General features: G+C 35.1%; 1 protein-coding gene across 1 annotated transcript; it reads right to left on the bottom strand.

Annotated features, from left to right (window-relative positions):
• Nucleotides 1–1,130: 1,130 nt before the first annotated feature.
• LOC136203052 (ethylene-responsive transcription factor ERF003) lies at nt 1,131–2,564 on the bottom strand. The gene is made up of 2 exons (XM_065994090.1): nt 2,416–2,564; nt 1,131–2,337 (listed from the first exon to the last, which is right to left on the bottom strand). The coding sequence occupies exons 1-2, from the start codon at nt 2,496–2,498 to the stop codon at nt 1,869–1,871; spliced, it is 552 nt and encodes a 183-aa protein (XP_065850162.1). The 5' UTR covers nt 2,499–2,564; the 3' UTR covers nt 1,131–1,868.
• Nucleotides 2,565–13,633: the final 11,069 nt, after the last annotated feature.

Below are 13,633 nucleotides of genomic sequence, written 5' to 3'. Positions count from 1 at the left end.
CAAAACTACATAGTTTTGAAACCTACAACACAAAAGTTTACACAAAACTGCATTTCTTTACATTTTCCCTTTAATAAAAATACTATTATTAAAAATAATTGAACTAAACTTGCTCATAAATGTGTTTATGGCCATTATAATCGAGCTTGTTCTTGAACCTAACTGAGCTTGCTCGCGACTTTTCGAGTTGAGTTTTGTCGTGCTCAAGCACAGCTCGTTTACAAATTGAGCTAAACCCTGTCGAGCTTTTATCGAGCCGCTGCTCATTTACAGCCATAACTTTGCATATCAAATTAATCCTTTTAACTTGGACAAATTACCCTATAATTCTCTCAACTTAAGTCTTACTTTCTTTATAGCTTCTTACCTTTAAAATTTTACCCAAAAATATCACTATACTTTACCCTTTATTAATATGAATCTCCCTTGATTTTTTACCACTCTATAATAGTGGTTAATTAGAGTAGAGCCGATAAAAATGATATTATAAATAAATTTAATTTTTTGAATTTTTTAGTTTTAAAGTTATTTTAGCTTTGTTTGATTAAAAACATAAAGCTTTAAAAATAGTTCTATAAGAAATCAAAAACAGTAATTTCATAAAAAAAAAATGAAATTTTAAACAACTTTAATTTTTGAATTTATTTTATTTTAAGACTGCTGTTGGTCATTTTGAGGTTATTACTTTTACAAGAACCTTTTATATTAATAAATGAGAAATTTTGAGGAAATTTTATATCCAATATTAAAGATAAAAAGACCATAATTTTTTTTTTTAAAATTGAGACATCATGAATATAATTTACCCTTTTAACTTGGTATTGATGTCGAATTAGTACAGAAAGACGCATGTCGATATATATTTTATTGTACTAATATACAAGTTTTTTTTCTAAATATACACAATTGCGCTTACATTAAGGGATAAAAATCAAATTTACTCCTAATATTATTGTAGAAATTTAATTTAATTTTCATTCGGTACAAAACAATTCAATTTTACCCTGTAGGAACTTTAATTCAATTTTACTTTTTTTTTTTCTAAATATATATCAACAAAAATTAGTAAAAGAATTTCTTGAAATGGGATAAAATTGAATTAAGACATAAAAAGAAGATGCTAATTAATATTATAATAAATACTCTTACTTTGCTGTACATTGAGAGATCATTGACTAATTCTGTAGTTCTAGTAGCCATATAGAAAGGGCCAATGATAGAAAATTGGTTAAAATTAGCAAATAAGTGATGCATCCAGGATTTATTAGCACGGGTATTTGAGATGCTATCCAACGATTTATGGGTAGTTAATTATTATTTTAAATGATTTTACCTAAATAAAATAAAATCCCCGTACACAACTTCTATAGAGTTTTTTCGGCATTTTCCACGACTATTGGATGCTCAAACCTCCATGCCTCCCTTGAATCCGTCACTTATGGCAGCCAATTACGACAATGACGACGAAGATGATGATCTCTAATACCAATAATAGCTATAATTGCCCTTCGAATTATTTCGGAAAATTAATTTTACTTTTACTATACAAACAATCCAAATTTGATCTCACGAAGAAATTCTAATTCAATTTTACCCTTTTCGAAGTAAACACCAATTACCGATAGAAAAGTGATAAAATTGAGCTAGTTTTTCTATCACGAGACATATATTGAACCGCTTTGTACGATAAGTGTAAAACCGATCTTCTCAGTTAATCTGGGGGACAAAATTAGCCGTTTATCCAATACTAATAGTGCTACGGACGAAAATTTCTACAATGTAGTGACACATCAATACTATTGCTGACATGTCATCTCCTAGGGAGTCAAGGACCACCAGTTGATCCCGGACTTCAGTAGAATTTCTCGTTACAGAGTCGTCGTAGATCGTAACTCAAGTGACCCATAATCAAGCAATTCCTCAATCATTTGCTCAATGTGATCATCCTCAAGTGGCTTAAATTGCAATTGATTACTCTCAACTTCAACCCAATTCGTCGCCTTTACCGACGGAATTTCCGTCGGAAAACCCGATTCCTCCTTTTTCACCGCAATGCCATTGCCGGAACCATCAGCCGCAGAAAAAACACTAGTCCTCGAACACGAAATCGGAGCCTTAGATCCTTGCTTCGTCAATTGCAGAGACGCCATATAACATCGATGCAATTTCGCTGTCAAAGCCGCCGAGAGAAGTTTCGACGACGAAGATTGAGTCGCATTTGGATTGTAAGGAAAATTAGTCCTCGCCCTTGGCCCGCACATGAGTCTCGCAGCTTCATCGTAAGCTCTCGCAGCATCCTCGGCAGTCTCAAATGTGCCTAGCCATATCCGAGTCTTCCTGCAAAAGAAACGTTTCGATTGAATTTAGGATTTAAACAGAAATTAGAGAGAAACGTTTCTAATTTCTGCAACTTACAATAGGGGATGGCGGATTTCGGAGACCCAAGAGCCCCAGTGCCTTTGTCGGACGCCTCGGTATCTCTGTTGAGGTCTGGCCATGGAAGTGGAAGGAGAAGAAACGTTTTTTTTTGTAAGGAAAGTGTTTGATGAAATGTCTGAAGAGAAATTGAGTGGCTAGCGTGGGGGAGAGGTGGGTTTTTGTAGTTGGGTTTGTTTACAGACATTTGGGCAATTTGTCTCTTTTTTCCTTGACCTGCTCTGGTGGCAACCATTTTTTAAATTATTGGGTCCCACTTTTTGAACTTTGGGATTTTCTATTTTATTAATTTTATTTTTTAAATAATTAGTATTAGTGTTACTGGTTGTAATTAGGGGTGCTGATGAATCGAGCTGTTCATCATCGATTCGGTGTTCAGCTTGATAAAAGCTCGATTATGTTCAACTCGATTTATAAACGAGTCGAGATTAAACATGGCGAAACTCGGTTCGAAAGCTCGGTTATAAGAGATTCAATGAATAACTTAATTATAATGTTCATGCTGGTGGCAAGCTTACCTATTAGGTGATTATATTTTTAGTTAGTTGATTTGACTAGTTGATTGTGTAAAATTGTTTGGTAAAACTTAACTGATTGTTAATAGCTGTTAGTGTAAAAATGACAAATAAAGATATGATAAACCCTTTATTTGGGATAAGGGTTAGTAATTAGGGGTAAAAATGTAATTCTAAATAGATGAAGCAATAAGCTAATTGAAAAAGCTCATAAAACCAATTTTTTCAAAATTAGTTTTTTGGACTCAATAAGCTATTTCAAACATCTCTTCACCAAACACCACTATTAGAGGTTTGACTAGTCAAAACCTCTAAATTGGTTCAAACCTCCAATTTTATGCCAAAAAGCTTTTTACGGAAAATGACCTATTACTTTTAATAAAAATATGTAGTTTTGTGTTAAAAAATTTGAAATCAATACAATTATGTAGATAATTAATGAGTTATTCACGAACGAAATTTATGAACAGAATTAACAAGTTACTTGTGAACAGCTCACGAACAGAATATTGAGCTCGAGCTATCAATTTTTTGGCGAGTCGAGCATGAACAGGACAAAGCTCGACACAGTTACAACCCTAATTGTAGATCAATTGTTAATTATGCTGAATTTTTTAATAAGAAATTACAGGTTGGATTTTTATTAAATACATTCGCATGGAAGGTAATGAGTCTTAACTGTAACTAAACTACGTTCTTATTAGTATATCCCTAACGTTTTTGTGGAATTTCAAGCATACCTTAAAGGCACGAAACAATGCAATATTATGCCTAACTAAATAATAAGGATACAGTATAAAAATACCCCTAACGTTTACGGTCATGAGCAATATTTTATCCTTAATATTTAAAATGGTGAAATTTACCCCTAACGAAACAATGCAATATTATGCCTAACTAAATAATAAGGATAAGGTATAAAAATACCCCTAACGTTTACGGTCATGAGCAATATTTTATCCTTAATATTTAAAATGGTGAAATTTACCCCCTAACGTTCGCAACCAAAAGCAATTTTATCTCTAACATTGTCAAATTGGATCAATTTGAGATTCACCAAACTGTTTTCTCGGTCATGAATCTTGTTTTCTACATTTTATATGTGAGTCATTTTATCACTTATTAGTAACGGATCATAAACATATGATTAGACGTAAAAATTAAAAAATATATTATCTATTGTACGAGTTTAAAAAAAATTCAAAATGGTAGAGTGTATATTTTTTTCTTTATCCCTAACTATTATTATTATTATTATTATTATGATTATAGTAGTTATTACTTATTTACAGTTGGGCAGCTTATTGCAAGTTATGATTATTGTAAAATAATGGAAAACTGATAATATATATTTTTCAAATTGATGACCAAATTCATTTCACATGACTATGATAATAATAATAATAATTATTATATATAGCGTTTTTGTTTTATATGAAGGAAAACAAAAATTCAAAGGTTAGCATTAACTTCTTTCTTTCTTCAAGAAAAATCTGAAGTCATTTTCCCATAGATTCTTATTTCTTCATGTGACTGTTTCATATAATTAACAGAATTATCACTCCATTATAATTCTCTTAAAAAATCCCATTTAATTATTATTATATAAATTTCCCCATAATATTTATTAGAAAAGTTGAATTCTAATCATAGTATATATTAAAAAATGCTAATATAAAATAGTACAAATTAAATTGGTATTAAATAATATAAAGTAGTAAAATTCTAATTGGTACTTTTTTTGGGTGACAAAGAAGGCAGAGCCCGGAAAAGAAGAAAAAAACTACGACAATAACATAACTCCCTTCGTAGACCTTCTTAAGTGGTTTTCGTCAAGAATTTTCTGGAGGTCTACAGGAGGCACATCACACTTGTGATAACCCATTGCAACTCGTCCTGCGAAATTTGTCATCCAGTCAGCAGCTTAACTACCTTCACGGTAGGTGTGCTTTAGAATTATTTCTCAATCTCTATCCATTATTTCCCAACATTTTCTGATTAACTCATCTTGGGGATTATGGGCATTTTCATCTTCTTCTAAAACTTGACTAACGTTCTTTGAATCAACCTCTAACATTACCTTTCTATAGCCTGCTTGCCATACCATGTTTAAACCGTGTCCGCAGCGAAAGCCGAGCACGATCCCAGATTGACCGCAAAACCCTTGATCCAAACTCCTTGGTAGTCGCGACATAAAGTTGAATAGTTATTTCTTCATGTGCCCGTCTGGCCACCAGCCAGGCGGTTTCCGTGACCGCATGGCCTATGTCCATACGTTTTTTCAAACCCCATGTGATAAAAAATATAAATTTTTCAAAATTGGTATCTTGTTTAATTTTTCTGATTCGTAATCATCTATTTCCAGGGTTTTTAGATTGTCATGGACCAATTATTTTCATAATTTCAGTTTTGATCGGAAGAGTGAACCAACTAACATTTTTAAAAAAAAATATGAAAAGGACAAAATTATCCAATAAGAGACGGTAATTAATAATATAGAAGCAGTAAACAGCAACACCCTAACAAAATTTACACAATCTGTTTATCATAATTATTATTATAATTTTTTAATTTATATTATGTATAATCACATAAAATATATATTATAACAATCTTCATACACATATATCATCTTAATTATATATTTTTTAACTAGTTCAAAAATGATAATTTCTCATTGTTTGTATTAGGGGCGTCAATAACCCTTGTAGTTCAAAAACTGTTCGAGTCCGGCTCGGTCAAAGCTCAACTCGATAGGACGACTCGAGCACTAACGAATCTGAGCTTGAGCTTGTTCACGTTCGGCTCGAAAGCTCGCAAACAGACTCGATTATTTTTAATTACTATATATATATTTCATTATATCTATACTTCATTGTTTTAAATTTTTCTTTCATTAAATATTATTAGTTTTCATCACAATTTACAACTCACGTAAGATTTAACCCATAAGAAAATGACACAACAAAGCTTAGGCATTTGAATCTTTAGCTGAAAAATTAGGTTTTGGCAAGAAATACATTACAAACTTTAATATATATTTCATTGTTTTTTTTTTGTGAGTTTGTGTTCTTTGACCACGAGTACTATCTACTATTCTTGAATCTCGATCATAACATGCGATTGTTGTTCTTTATAATTTTTCTAAAACTCATATGGAATATGCTATAAGATTTTTTTTTATCTCATACGCTACTTATTTTATGCACATATGATAAATTTTGTTAAAACTCGTTAGAAGGTCGATTAAAACTCAGCCAGATTCGGTTAAAATTCGAATCGATCAAAGCTAGATTCGAAATATTAACGAGATAATACCAAACCTACCTAGATTCGGCTCGACTAGTTTATACCACTAGTTTGTATATTGGAACTCATCACACCATCATTATATATATACCAAAAAATAAGATGCATATGATATACTATTCTTTGGTAAGATGAATAGTTGCAATGATGTTAATTATTGTATTATGGAAAATGGTCCACACCAAAAAGGGTACATGCAAGAAATTTGGTACAAAGATTATATAATTGGGTCAATTCCAAGAGACATAAGGATTAAAGGGTTCCACAACATAATAATTACCATAATTTAACAATCTATAAATCTTTCAATATTAATATAACTAATTATAACTCAATTAATTAATCTATATTCTTTTGGGGAAACTTTGATGTAATTTATTTGCTTTATTCATTTTGATATTATATTGATATAATGTCGTGACTTCAGGAATTTTGTGGATGATGGGGATTGACTGAATATTCCCTCTACTCAGTGGCGAATCCAGGATTTGAGGGGGTATGAGGCAAAATTCTACGTAAAAAAATTTTAGACAAAAAATGTAAAATTGTTCAACTTTTTTGTGACAAAAAATGCAAAATTGTTCAATTTTTGGTGACGAAAAATGCAAAATCGTTCAATTGTCATGCATTATTTTCATGATTTTTTTGATAAAAAACGTAAATTATAATGTTTCCGACTCATAATCATCAATTTCTGGAATTCTCGGGTTGTTACGCATCAAATATCCCTAACCTTTTGGGTCAGGTGTAATTTTACCCCTAACATCTAAAATGGTGCAATTTTACTCCTAATGTTTGCAGCCAAGAGCAATTTTATACTTAACGTTGATAAATTGGATCAATTTCAGACACTATTATAAAATACAGTCATTTTTTTCTTTATTTTGCACAAATTGCATATCAATTTTATAATTTTGCACCAATTTTACCTCTAACGTTGATAAATTGGATCAATTTCAGACACTATTATTCATGACCGAGAAGACAGTTTGATGAATTATTTCTCAAATTGACCCAATTTATCAACGTTAGGGGTAAAATTGCTCTTGGCTTCCAACATTAGGGATAAAATTGCTTATGACCCAAAACATTAGGGGTATTTTTGCACTTAAACCCTTATTTTTGGATTTTAATTTTTTTTTTTAATGGGATGAAGGGGGGGGGGGAAATGCCCCCTTTGACCCCCCCTACATCCGCCCCTGCCTCTACTGGTTGTTTCTTCACTTGGTGTAATGAGAGAACTGGTGAGGGGCGTGTCAATTCTCGGCTTGACAGGGCTTTAGTTTCGGCTGATTTTACGGAAACTTGGAATTCATGCTATGTGGGGCTGACGCGTCATCACTCGGACCACCAGCCCCTTCTGTTCAAATTTTTTACTACTTCTGATAGGATCTCTCGGTTCAGATTTCAAAAAATGTGGGTTAGTAATCCTGAGCTTTATGGGATAATAAAAAAATCATTGGGATGGCCATGCCCCTGCTCTTCTGCTGGCTCCTTTGCTGTGTCATAAGTTACGTGGTCTGAGGACTATTTTGAGAAATTGGAATATTAATATTTTTGGTAACTTCAATGCTAACATTGATGAGGCGCGCATCTCCCTTGCAGATATTCAGCAGACTATTCAATCTGCTGGATGGTCATTGAATCTTCAGGAACGTGAGTTGGCCGCTCATGAGAAGTTGGACCTTCACTTGCTTCAGCAAGAAACATATTTGAAAGAAAAAAGCCAGGTGCGGTGGCTTGCTGAGGGACCGTAATACAAGCTACTTTCAACGTGTCTCTACGATGCGAAAATCGTATATGGGAATTTCTGCTTTAACAATTGATGGGGTTTCTCACACTGACCCAAATATTATTTCTAATCATATTATCTCTTACTATGATAACCTGTTCGCCAGCACAGGTGGGAATCCGGTGGATTTGGCTCTCGTTTCTGATATGGTTCCTCGGGTTGTGACGGATTTTGAGAACACTTCTCTAACCGTCTGTCCTGATGAGGATTGCATCCGCCATACGGTTTTTTCCATGGATCCTTCTAGCTCTCCTGGCCCTAACGGCTTCATCGGTCATTTCTTTCAGTCCTATTGGAGCATTGTGGGTAGTGACGTGTGTAAAATGATTCAGTGGTTCTTTCAGCATGGAAAAATCTCTGGTGGGCTGAATTCAAGCTTGATGGCACTTATCCCCAAAGTCCCTGGTGCCTCGATAATTGAACAGTATAGGCCGATTGTTATGAGCGATTTCACATTCAAAATCATCTCAAAAATCTTAGCTGATAGGCTCGCCATTATTGCTAGCCGAATTGTTATAGAGAATCAATTTGGATTCATAAAAGGGCGCCAAATCCATCAGTGCATTGCAATCGCTTCTGAAGGTGTCAATCTCTTGAATAAAAAATGTTTTGGTGGTAACATGTGCCTGAAGGTGGATATTAGGAAAGCCTTTTATACGTTAAACTTGCAATTTCTGCTTGAAGTTCTTAAGTTGTTTGGTTTTTCCTCTCAATTCATTGATTGGATTCATGTGATACTCTCTTCGGTTCATATCTCGATTCTTACTACTAATGGACCTGCTAGGTATTTCTCTTGCTCTCGAGGAGTAAGACAAGGAGATCCACTTTCTCCTCTTCTATTTGGTTTAGCGGAGGATTTCCTTAGCCGTTTATCAATGCTCATACCCTGCGTGGGTCGCTGTCTCCGATGGATTATTCTACTTCTTTTGTAATGCCTTCGCACTTGTTTTATGCAGATGATATTTTAGCTTTCTGCAGGGTAAGCATCTCGAATATACATGCTCTCATGGATATTTTTGATTTATATGGCTCTCTATATGGACAATTAGTGAATTGGCAAAAGTCTGAGATTTTCTTTGGGGATTCGATCTTACTCAGACGTCGGAACAGATAAGCGGGTTTAATTGGAATCAAAATTGGATCTCTCCCATTTAATTACTTGGGCGTTCCTCTTTTTCAAGGGATCCCAAGAGCTAAATACCTTGCGGCGACTGCAGATAGAATTATTCTCTCTTTCTCGCGCTGGGCGGGGACATCTCTCTCTATGGGTGGTAGGCTGACACTTGTTAATTCAGTTATCACTAGCTCTCTGACCCACACCTTTATGGTTTACAAATGGCCTGTGAGTTTGCTAAATAGGCTCAATAGACACATGAGGAATTTCATTTGGACGGGTTCAGTTTTGTCCAAAAAGCTTGTTATTGTTCCCTCGAAGGTTTGCTTAAAGTCCTTAAAGGAAGGAGGGTTGGGTATTAAACACCTCTCGAACATTAACTTGGCTATGAGTGGTAAATTGGCGTGGGGCTTTCTTTCCTCTAATTCTTTATGCTTTAATTTGTTGAGGACGCGCTTTCTAAACAGGGCTGGTTTGCCAAAGTTTCGGTTGCAGCAATCGTCTATTTGGTGGTCTGTCAATGCCGACTATCTCAAGTTACGGGAGAATTGTTTTTGGTCATTTGGATCATCTTCTGAGTTGTCATTCTGGAATTCAGAATGGATTTTTCCGCCACTGGCTGAACAGCTTGGGATTTCTATGTTAGACCGTTTGAAGCTCACTGATAGAATCTCAGATTTTTATGAAAATGGCAACTGGCGGGATCTTCCGATGCTGGCTAGTCCGTTGCACCAGCGCATCCGGAATGTGCATGGAAATGGCTCCGAACATGATTTATGTTTTTGGAGACCTGCGAGCAATGGCCTCTTCATGGTAAAGTTATTCTATCACTGGCTACATGCTCCTCCGACTTTGCCTTTGGTTTTTCAGTCAATTTGGAAACCTTTTATTCAACCGTCACACTCCATGATTTGATGGCGTGCATACTGGGGCGCTTTACCAACTCATGATGCGCTCCGTGCTAGAGGTCTGCCTCTAATATCTCACTGTCCGGTCTGTTTAATGGCTTATGAGATGAGTGACCATTTGCTTGTTCATTGCCCATTTGCTTCCCAAATCTGGTTTAGCATATCGGCTTTATTTGGTAGAAGACTTGTACTTGATTCTTCTCTACAGACCCTCTTGCAACACGTCTTCTCACACAAGTTCAGTTCGCAAGTCCTTTTCCTCTGGCAGGTCGCGCTTGTCAACGCTATTTGGTTGATCTGGTCTGTAAGAAATGTTGCTATTTTTTAGAGCAAGCCACTAAACATTCATGAGGAATTACGCTATCTTTGGTCTGCAATTCGTAGCTCTGATAGAATCAGCAACGGATCGGTATGGAATTCTGTTGTGGAGTTATCTATTCTCCATAATCTCGGGTTAAACGCTCGTCGTCATAGGGCCCCTCGAATCATTGAAGTTAGATGGCAGCCCCCTCCATCTGATTGGATTAAAGCTAACACTGAGGCCTCCGTGATCTCAGGTAGAGCTGGTTGCGGTGTGGTTTTTCGAAATAGTCAGGGGCATCCTCTTGGGTCATTTGCCTTCCCCCTTGATTGTGCTTTGGTACACATGGCCGAATTGCAAGCTGCTATTTTTGCAGTTTCGATTGCGAGGTCACGTGGATGGACTCGTCTCTAGATTGAAAGTGACTCGACTTACGTTATTTGAATTTTCCGTGCCCGTGCGCAGATCATTCCCTGGACAATGCGTGTGGATTGGTTAAATTATTTAGATTCAATGACGCATATTCAGGTGGTTGTCTCCCATGTGTTCCGTGAGGGAAATCAAGTGGCGGACGCTCTTGCTAATTACGGACGTCTGGCCTCAGATTTACAAATGTGGAATACCCTTCCAGACTTCTGCTCCCTTCTTGCTAGAGATAATGCCCTTGGTAGGGATATGTTTAGATTTTCTTAAAACATTCTTTGTACTGGTTTCATCTCTTCATTTATATATTTGGTTCTTTGCCTTTTCGGGACTGCCAACCTGGTTGGGATTCCCGTTGGGCTAGGTCCGTATTTCAATAAAAAAAAAGTATTTTTAAGCTCTTTGGTTTATTTTTTATTTTTTTATTGATTGAGCCTCTTATTCTTTTCAATTGGAAATATTAAGCCCTTCATCGAATATAATCGTGCACGTTAAGTCTCTAATTACCAAATTAGTTAGCTGTGAGACGTTATTCATTTCATCTGTGTCTGCTTTTACAGTTCGAAATAAGGTTTTTACAATTTTTTTAAAAGATACATTAGACAAACAAAAAACTACATTTGAAATATTAAAAATATAAATTTTGAATGTAAATAAAATGAATTAACGTTCTATTAGCCAAATTTTAAACCTAGAATTAAACGTTTAATCAACAAAATGATAAAAAATCTTCAAAATGCTCTTTAGGAGTCCACTGAACTTGGTCCACGCAATCGATCTTCGAACTTACAGTGTGTCTCGTTACCCTTTGAACTTGTTTAAAGTGGCGAGATTAACTCCTTAAACCCACGTGGCGAGCAAAAAAATGAATTTAGATCAATTTCAACGTATATCACTTTAAATAGGGATGCAAACTGGGCGGGGCGGGATGGGAAATGCATTTTCCATCCCCGTCCCCGACTAGTCGGGGATTCCCCATCCCCATCACCGCGAGTTAGATGGGGACAAATTTGTCCCCTATCGCGGGGATCCCATCCCCGTTTAAACATGTTTTTCCTTATTTCCACATCCCCATCCTCGCAGGGAATCACCATTTATATATTTTTGTAAAGCAATATATATTTCTTTTCTCTTCTCCTTTCTAATTCTAGGTTTTGTTCGAAAAAATAGCACAGATACTATGACTTTAGTTTAGTTTAAGTTAGGAAAAATATCAATTTAGTCATTGATCGATTAATATTTTATTTATCCCATTTAATTTTTTATTTGAAAATAAGTCTATTTAATTTAAGTTAAATGTTATAAATTATAATATTTAAAGTATAATTTTAATTATAATTGGGAATCCGTCGGGGATTAACGGGGCGGGGTCGGGGATACCATTCCCCATCCCCATCACGGGGATAAAATGATCCACATCCCCGTCCCATGGGGAATCCCCGCCCCACTTGCATCCCTAACTTTAAACAAGTTCAAGAGAGTCAATACGTCACTGTAATCAAAATTTAAAGGGTAAATTTGAAATAAAACCCATGTGGTTTCACTAATTTTCAGATAAAGGACTGTGATTTACTTTTTTTTCAAAGTAAGGACTTAGGTTTTCAACTTTAGCAAAATAAGGACTTTTTCGATTGATACTATTAAAATCACCATTGACGACTTCAAAAATGACATATTTTAAGAACTACTAATATTCTAAGCAACTTTAATTCTTCCACTTTTTTATTTTGAGATTATTTAGATGATGTTTGGTAAAGAGGGAGAAAGTTAATGTTTAGAGAGAGAAAGTTCCAAAAAAGATGATTTTCGAAAATCGAAAATCGAAAATGTAGTTCCATAGAAAATATGACATTGAACAACTTTAATTCTTGAAAATTTTCATTTTCAGGTCGTTAAAGATGGTTTTAATAGCATTAATCCAAAAGGTCCTTGTTTTCTTAAAAATACGAAACCTCAATCCTCGTTTTGACAAAAAGTAAACCACAGTTCTTTATCTGAAAATTAATGAAACCACAGGATTTTATTTGAAATTTATCCAACTTTAAAAGACAATATACCACTTTAAATAAATTCATGTGATTAATAAATCGTTTTAAGTAAATTCAATAACACTATAAATTTGAAGTAATCAGTTTTTTTAATCAAAGTTCATATATATAATAATAGTTTTCTTTTTGTGAAAATTATGCATGGTGGTGATGAAATCAATAGTATGGGGATAAATGGAGGAAATAGTGAAGTTTCTGGAAGGTATAGGGCATATGATTTAGATATGGCAGACATCATGGCTGCTGAATTTGGAAACATTAGCATGTGTCACGTACCAGGAGAAGACAAACATTGTACATGGTTTTGGATGTTCAATCCAACCCAAATTCAACTTGGAATAACTTCAAGATAACATGATAATTTAATCTAAAACATTATGATGAGTGCATCTCTCTTGTTCGAGGAATCAGGAGCCAAGTCACGCGGAGCGTGGGTTCATTGTTCGTGAAGGAGAGGGAGAAATCAAGCCAAGGAGAACCGAGTCCAGAACCTCACTCATGCAGAGCATGGATGTCTAGTTTGAGGGAGAGAAGGAGACCTGTGCAAAGGGGACCAAACACAGGAGGTCATCCACGCGGAGCGTGTCTCAGGTCACGCAGAGCGTGGATGCCGCGATCCAACTTCTTCCTCAAGTATTTGATGAAGGAGACAAGGGCTGATCTTCACTTAATTACTGTCTTGCCACTGCCCAGTATTTACACTACTGCCATTATTTGTTTTTACTTCTAATTTACCCCTAGAGATACTTCCTTAATTATAACCTTAGAAGGGGTTTACTTGTCTTTA

This window comes from Euphorbia lathyris, chromosome 8, assembly GCF_963576675.1.
Source record: "Euphorbia lathyris chromosome 8, ddEupLath1.1, whole genome shotgun sequence".
Taxonomy (NCBI): domain Eukaryota; kingdom Viridiplantae; phylum Streptophyta; class Magnoliopsida; order Malpighiales; family Euphorbiaceae; genus Euphorbia; species Euphorbia lathyris.
Note: the sequence above shows the minus strand (reverse complement) of the source record. Positions and strands in the feature narration are given on the sequence as shown.